The 8714-nt window shown below is 40.5% G+C and overlaps 1 protein-coding gene across 1 annotated transcript; it reads right to left on the bottom strand.

Annotated features, from left to right (window-relative positions):
• Positions 1-6071: 6071 nt before the first annotated feature.
• On the bottom strand, positions 6072-6565 carry LOC102818599 (ferritin light chain-like). Its single transcript, XM_006875402.1, has 2 exons — positions 6413-6565; positions 6072-6359 (listed from the first exon to the last, which is right to left on the bottom strand). Exons 1-2 carry the CDS (start codon positions 6563-6565, stop codon positions 6072-6074), a joined length of 441 nt encoding a protein of 146 aa, XP_006875464.1.
• Positions 6566-8714: the final 2149 nt, after the last annotated feature.

Below are 8714 nucleotides of genomic sequence, written 5' to 3'. Positions count from 1 at the left end.
CAATTTATAATGAAGATAACAACGAAGTAAAAGAGAGAAAAGTCAACCTACAAAACTTCCATATATTCCACCATGATGTTCAGCACTGGGCTCTGATGACCTCTGAGGACACAGTGTCCCCCCAGGTGACTGACTTATGTATGTTGGTTTCCCTTGCCTACTACTGTAAAATAGACACTTGAGTGGGATAGAAAGGAATGTTGGGAAACATGATTAGAGAAAGCTTGTAAGCCTGCCTTCAGCCTATAACTGATTGCAATATCTAAAAGGGGTTCTAGAAGTTGCCCAGTGAAATAGTCTTCTTGTGGAACCTTTGCAGTGTATAGGACCTTAGGTGGAATCCTGAGCCCCATTGTTCTGAGGTGAGACATTTCCACTAGAAAGAACAAGAAGACCAGCCTGGAACAATTAGAACAACAGAAAACACATCATCAAAGAAAAATCAGCAGAAAAAAATCCAGAACAAAAATGACAAATGGCAGTACAATTGGCTACTACAAGAACAATCAAGGAGCCATCAAGGCAAGCAATCAAGTCCCTTCAGGACAAACCCCCCTCCAAGATGGAAACTCAAAGGGAACAGATAAGCAGGCATTTAAGCTGGCTGGCAACCACAATGGTCTACTGGTGAGTGGAAGAGGGAGAAAGGCAACAGTGAAGAAATGAGCTGAGTTCAACCACATTCCATAGACTTCTGTTGACCTGGAGATGAGATAGAGAAGCAGAACAACCAGTTGGTCTGAAGTGTGGTGAGACCTGGGGACTTCTGAATCCATGGACAAGGACATAGCCACAGAGGGATAGAGCTGAGAGTGAAGCATCCAGCTGGTATGAAGTGAGGGGAGACTCATGAGAATGCTCAACTCAATGGCTTGATAATCAGAACTCAACTAGAGGAAGATAAAAAAATTTATTGAAAGAAACAAGTGTAAATTGCTACAATTTCATGAACTTGACCTATACTTATGGATATAGTAGCTAAAGGTACCAATTGAGAGTGAAGGATTCTTCACATCAAGTATCAATCTTATCCCCTCTGTATACAAGGTAGATAGGGATGGGCAACTTAGACATTGGCTACCTAAAATGAGGGGTGATAGAGGCATGAAGTGACTGGCTTACAAGTTTTCAAGAGGAACTTTAGTTTAACAGTGTTGGGTGAGGGGAGAAAGCATCCCCACTAACTAGTGTTCATCTTGTCTAGATGGGTCTGGTGAAAAGAGATAGGGATAAGATTCTTATGATTCAATAGTAATTGTTATCATGACTAATTGAGACTCTCACAACTGTAAAGGTAGATGTTTTGTAACAAAAATTGAGGAGTAGTTAATCTTGCAGCCCAGAACAGAGGACCCTAGGACAATCAAGGGAGAAGAGCACAAGTGGAGTGTGGGACCCTATCCAGAGAAACAGTGACACCAAAGATGGAGGCAGAGATGAGTACATGGAGAGAGGGAGCAACTGAGGACTCTGGACTCATGGAAAGAGAAGGCCCGCATGCTGCTGACCAGGTGGCAGGCTTGCAGAATGTGCCCTTTGGTTGTTTAAATGATTATATATTCATGAGTGTTTCTGTGTACATCTCCCCCAAAACAAAAACAAAAACAAAAAACACAGGAAACGGAAGCAAATACTGTTGAATGATGATGCAGTGAAATGATGGGGGTAAATCTGATTTTTCCCTTGTAAGTTATCACTCAGTTCACAATAAAAACTTAACTAACTAAATAAAAGGAAAACATTCCTTAAGAAAAAAACTCATTAAAAAAATTGTCTTTGAAAATATATACAGCCAAATACTAGAGCAATCTAAAAACTTACTGAAGAATTAAATGAAAAAAATCATGAATTTTCCCATGGAGCCCCCTTATACATACCAATTCAACAATTTCTCCATTTACAATTCAATGGTACTGATGAAATTCTTTGACTTGTAAACCATTCTCATCATCCTTTTCTAAATAGCTTCTCATCCATTAAACTCACTGCTTCCCCAATTTCATATTTAACCTTTCTAATCACTGTTGTAAATTTGATCTCATATAGTTTGCAAAGTGTTTGTCTGTGTTCTAAGTTAGCTTTTTACTGTACAAATGGGCAATGTAAAAATTTGGTCCTCTTTTTATAGATGAGGAAGTGTGTCCTAGAAAGTTTAAGTGACTTCCTCAAGCTACACAGCTGCCTAAAGTACAGAGGAAGGCTCAGCATGCAGGTGCTCACCTGCTTAGTTTTTCTGATCTATCTCGATGTACTTTACTTTAGAACAACACAGGAAAATATGTGTTCTGATAATATGAATGGGGCATTAAATACATTTCCTTTGTATTACCTTGCATGTTGATTTTTCTTGGCATATGTTTGAATAATGCAGGTAGAGATAAAACTTTTGTGTTCAGTGTAAAATTCGCTATATAATGGAGCTTGAGAAAGAGGATTGAAGAACCCAGTCTTCCCAGAGGAAGATTTTGAAAAGAAGATAATGGTTTACTGATGCCAATAAGTACATTCTAACTCATAGCGACTCTGTGTACAACAGAGCAAATGGTCCTGTGCCATTCTCATAATCATCGCCATGTTTGAGCTCATTGTTGTTGTCACTGTGTCAAATCATCTCTCTAAGGGACTTCCTCTTTGCTGCTGTCTATCAAACATGATGTCCTTTTTGAGTCTCACCAACCACATTTCTAAGGAGCAAGTTGATTGTACTTCTTTCAAGACAGATTTGTTTGTGCTGGCACTTCATGTTACATATTCAGTATACTTGGCCAGCACAGTAATTCAAATGAACCAATACTTCTTCAGTCTTTCTTATTCATTTTTCACCTTTTACAAGGATGGGAAGGAATTGGGTCAGGGGGATCTTAATACTCAAAGTGGCATCTTTGCTCTTTAATACTGTGTTATAAAGAGGTCTTTTGTTGCAGATTTGCCCAATGCAATACTTTGTTTGATTTCTTGACTGCTGCTTCCATGGGCATTGATTCTGGATCCAAGCTGAATGAAATGCTTGACAACTTAAATCTTTTCACTGTTTATCATAATGTTGTTTATTAGTCCAATCGTGAGGAATTTTGCTTTCTTTATGGTTGATTTGTTATGTGCCGTGGAGTTGGTTCCGACTCATAGCAACCCTGTATAGGGTTTCCAAGGCTGTAAATCTTCATGGGAGCAAAAGTCTCATTTTTCTCTAACAGAACAGCTGGTAGTTTTGAACTGCTGACAATTCATACTGAAGACTGTAGTCTTTGATCTTCATCAGTAAATACTTCTAGAAGTCTTTACTTAAACAAGCAAGGTTGTGTCAAATGTATATCACAGATTGTTATGTTAATAAAACTTCCACCAATCCTGATACTGCAGTCTTCTTTTTATAGTCCACCTTCTCAGATTATTTGCTCAGCATACACATTGAATGGATATGGCAAAAGGATATAACCCTGATGCACACCTTTCCTGATTTTAAACCACATAGCATCCCCCTATTTCATTCAAACTGTTGCCTCTTGGTCTATGTACAGGTTATGTATGAGCACATTGTTCATAATGCTATCATAACTTGTTATGATCTCCATAGCTGAATGTCATTGCACAGTCAGTAAAATACAAGGAAATGTCTTTCTGGTATCCTCAGCTTTCAGCCAAGATCCATTTGATATTAGCAGTGTTAGTCTTGTTCCATGTCTTTGAATCTGCCTTGAATTTCTGCAAGTTCCCTGTCTATGTACTGCTGCAACCATTTTTAAATTATCTTCAGCAAAATTTTACATGTGTGTGATATTTTTCAAAATGTTTTTGATTTTGTTGGGTCATATTTCTTTGGAGTGGGTTGTTGTTGTTGCTGTTAAGTGCTATGGAGTTGGTTCTGACTCATAGCAACCCTACATAGGGTTTCTGAGTCTTTACATCTTCATGGGAGCAGAAAACCTTATCTTTCTCCTGCAGAGTGTCTGGCAGGCTCGAACTGTGGACCTTGTGATTTACAGTCCAGTGTTTAATGTATGTAGCCACTGTTCTCCCCTTGGAATGGGTATAAATATGAATTTCTTCCAGTCAGTTGGCCAGGTAGCTGTATTTCAAATTTCTTGCCATAGACAAGTGCGTACTTTCAGTGAGGCATCTGTTTGCTAAAACATTTCAATTTGTATTCTGTCATTTCCTAGAGCCTTATTTTTCACCAATGCCTCCAGTGCAGCTTGACCTTCTTCTCTCAGTACCATAGGTTCTTGATCATATGATACTTCCTGAAATGGCTAAACAGTGACAAACTCTTTGGTATAGTGACTCTGTGTATAGCTTCCATATTATCTTGATGATTCCTGCTTGCTCAATATGTTGCCCATAGAATTCTTCAATATTACAAGTTGATGTCTTGAATTCTTCAGCTTTTCCAGCTTGAGAAATGGTGAATATGTTCTTTGGCTTTCTCACTACAGGTCTTTGTACATTTAATTATAATCCTTTGGCTTCTTCAGCCACCCGTTGAAATCTTTTGTTCAACTCTTTTATGTCATAGTTTCTTCCACTCACTTTATCTTCTTTATGCTCTAGAACAAGTTTCAGAGTCTTTTCTGACATCTGCTTTAGTCTTTTCTTTCTTTTTAATGACCTTATGCTTTCTTCATGTATGATTTTCTTCGTGTCATCTGATAAGTGTGTCAAATCTATTGAAAAATTTTTTTTCAGTATCTGAATAGCGGGATCTTTTATTTTTATTGATTTACTTTTAAAGTTTTTATTGTGAATTGAGTGATAGTTTACATGGGAGAACATCAATTTTACACTCATTGTTTCATTGCAATGATTACAATTCCCTCGGTGCATCATCATTCAACAGTATTTGCTTCTATTCCCTCCATTTTTTTTTGGAGGGTAGGGTTGAGGTTGGTGGAGAGGATATACACAGAAACACTCAGGAATATATAATCATTTAAACAATCAAAGGGCACATTCTGTAAGACTGCCTCCAGTCCACTAACACAGTCTTTCTCTTTCATGAGTCTAGAGTCTTCAGCTTCTTTTTCTCTCCATGTCCTCATCTCTGCCTCCATCTCTGATGTTGCTGCTTCTCTGGATAGGGCCCCACATTCCACTTGATGGTCATAGGGTTCCTGGACTTAAGGAGCTGGTGTGGAGCTGTGGGTTAATGCACCAGACTGCAAAGCTGTTTGAACTGCAAATTTGGTGGTTCAAGCTCACCAACTGTTCCTCGGAAACCCTATACAGGGTCGCTATGAGTTAGAACTGACTCAATTGCACTTAACAACAACAACATCCCCCCCCCTTTTTATTACAAATCTTCTACCTTTACAGTAGTGACAGTCACAATTAGTCATGATAACAATATGCACTATTGAATTATAAGAATCTTATCCCATCTCCTTTCACCAGACCTGTCTAGACAAGATGAAAACTTCACTGGGGATTCTACCTTCCTCTGCACATTCTGAAACTAAACTCCTTGAAAACTTGCAAGCCAGTCACTTCGTGTCTTTATAGCCCCCACATTTTAAATAGCCTATGTCTTAAGTTGCCTGTCCCTATCAACCCTGTATACAGAAGATATAGGATTGATCCTTGATGTGAAGACTCCTTCCGTCTCAGTTGATATTTTGAGACACTACATTCATAAGTATAGATCAAGCTCATCAAATTGCAGCAATTTACACTTGTTTCCTTTATAAAAAAATTTTTTTTTATCTTTCTCCAGTCGAATTCTGATCATCAAGGCTAGGTGAAATGAGTATTACCTACAAATCTGAGCGGTCTTGTCACTTCATATTTGTGACAAAACTTCTACCTTTACAATTGTGACGGTTGCAATTAGTCATGATAACAATTACTCACTATTGAATCATAAGAATCTTATCCCCTATCTCTCTCTCTCTTTTTTTTTTTTTGCTGTAAAAGGAAGCTTTATTGTTTTCATTTGGTCCACCGCTTGGGCGAAGAGGGGCTCCAGGGTGTTGACTATGCTGCCTCTGTCTGCAGAGGAAGGTTCAGGCAGAAGGTATGCGGGAGAGCAGGGTAATGCTGAAGGCCCTTCACAAGTTGTGGGGCTCCATAGGCTCTTCTTAGTCGAGTTTGCGAGTGAGCCTCTCGAAGATGTATTCGCCCAGCCTTGCCTGGGGACCAGCCATCCGACGGACATTGATCAAGTGGTCGCTCATCTTCTTGATAATTTTCACCTCCTCGTCGAGGAAATGAGTCTCTAGAAAGTCACAGAGGTGGGGGTCTGTGTGGGTAGCACCCACAGCGTGCAGATCCAGAAGAGACTGGTTCAGGTTCTTCTCCACGGCCAGGGTGGTTTCCATAGTGTCCAGGGTTCTTCCCCACTCATCTTGGGAGGGCTTCTGCACGTCCTGGAAGAGTGCACGACCACCACGCTGGTTTTGCAGTTTCAACACCCTCACACTTCTCCTTCGCCAACTTCCAAAGCCACATCATCGTGATTGAAATAGAAGCCCAAAGACAGGTAGGTGTAAGAGACCCGCAGATGCATACTAACCAGACGGTTGACGCCGGCCTCTGCTTCAGTGGAATAATTCTGACGGATCTGAGAGCTCATGGTTGGTCGAAGATTTGGAACTAACCACACACACACACACACACAAATGGTTTAGCTGGTCCCAGTAACAGGGAATGCTCAAGAAGATGGTCCTGGAGACGAGATTGTGCCCAAAGAAGTTGTTAGAGGTGGTCCGAGGCAGGAGGTGGGGGAGTACCCAGATCTGTTCTGTCCAAACACTGTTGAAGCAAGACACAGACCCACGGGACCGCAGCTCGAACTTCCCCATCTCTTTTAACCAGACCTATCTACACAAGCTGGACAGTCAATAAGGAAGACCATAGAGGAACTGATGCTTTTGAGTTATGGTGTTGGAGGAGAATATTGAAAGTGCCATGGGCTGCTAAAAGAACCAATAGATCTGTTTTGGAAGAAGTTCAGCCAGAGTGCTCCTCGGAGGCCAAGATGGCTAAGCTTCATCTCTCATACTTCAGACATATTGTCAGGAGGGACCAGTCAATGGAGAAGGATATCAAGTTTGGTAATGTGGAGGGTCAGAGAAAAAGAGAAAGACCCCCAATGAGATGGACTGGCCAAGTGGCAGCATCAATGGACTTAAGTGTGGCAACAATAGTGAGCTTGGCCCAGGATCGGGCCGTGTTTTGTTCTGCTGTGCATAAGGTCGCTATGAGTCCCTACCAACTCGATGGCACCTAACAGCAACAACAACATCTAGACAAGATGACAACTATTCAATGGGGACCCTTTCTGCACCCCCCACTCTTATATTAAATTCCCTCTTGAAACCTTGTAAGCCAGTCACTTTGTGGCTTTATTGCCCCCTCATTTTAGTTAGCCAGTATCTAAGTTGTCCATCCCTATCTACCCTGTGTACAGAGGGAATAGCGTTGATACATTATGTGAAAACTCCTTCCCTCTCTGTTGGTATTTAGAGTTACTACCTCTAGAAGTATAGGTCAAGTTCATCAAATTGTAGCAATTTACACTTGTTTCCTTTATAAAAAAATTTTTTTTTTTTTTTTTGGTAATCTTCCTCTAATTCAGTTCTGATTATCAAGCCATCGAGACTAGGTCAAATGGGTACTATCTGCAAGTTTGGGTGTTCTTGTACATCTCCCTTCACTTCATGTCAGCTGGACACTTCACTCTCAGCTCTAGCCCTCCGTGGTTATGTCCTTGTCCATAGGCTCAGGAGTTCCCAGGTCTCACTGCACTTTGGACCAACCAGCCCTTTCCCTTTTCTTTCTCATCTCCAGGTTAATGGGAGTCTATGGAATGTGGTCAAACTCAGCCCATATCATCATTGCTGCCTTTCCCCCTCTTCTACTCACAAGCAGACCCATGTGGTCACTAGCCATCTTAGGTACCTGCTCATGTGTTCCCTTTGAGTTTCAGTCTCAAATCCATTCTTGAAATGGTCTCCAAATTCAAGTGGAATATACTCAAGGTTGTATTTTAGCTTTCTTGGACTTATTATAATTTTCTTCAGCTTTGGCCCAAACTTGCATAGAAACAACTGATCGTTGTTTCATATTCGGTTCCTGGCCTTATTTTGGCTGATGATAAACTGTACTTTCCATTGCCCTTTCTACAGATGTAACTATTTGACCCTGTGTATTACATCTGGTGAAGTCACCATTGATGTTGTTGAAAAAAGATAATGGCAATGAAAAAGTCATTGGTTTTGCAAAATTCTATCATAGGATCTCCAACATCATTTTGTATCACCAAGGCCATATTTTCTAATTATTGATCCTTCTACTTTGTTTCTAACCTTCACATTCTAATCACCAATAATTATCAATGCATCTCATTTGCATGTTTGATCAATTTAGATTGAAAAGTTGGTTGTTGTTGTTGTCAGTTGTCATCGAGTTGGTACCGACTCATAGTGACCAACAGAATGAAACACTGTCTGGTCCTGGCTGGGCCAACCTCACAATTGTTACCACACTTGAGCCCATTGATGCTGCCACTTGGCCAATCCATCTCATTGGGGATCTTTCTCTTTTTCTCTGACCCTCCACCTTACCAAATATGATATACTTCTCCAGTGACTGGTCTCTCCTGACAATATATCTGAAGCATTAGAGATGAAGTTTGGGCATCCTGACCTCCAAGGAGCACTCTGGCTGAACTTCTTCCAACACAGATATGCTGGTTCTTTTAGCAGCCCATGGCACTTTCA

The sequence above is a fragment of the Chrysochloris asiatica genome, unplaced genomic scaffold (genome assembly GCF_000296735.1).
Source record: "Chrysochloris asiatica unplaced genomic scaffold, ChrAsi1.0 scaffold00325, whole genome shotgun sequence".
Taxonomy (NCBI): domain Eukaryota; kingdom Metazoa; phylum Chordata; class Mammalia; order Afrosoricida; family Chrysochloridae; genus Chrysochloris; species Chrysochloris asiatica.
The sequence above is the reverse complement of the archived record's forward strand: the minus strand, read 5'-3'. Positions and strand labels throughout refer to the sequence as shown.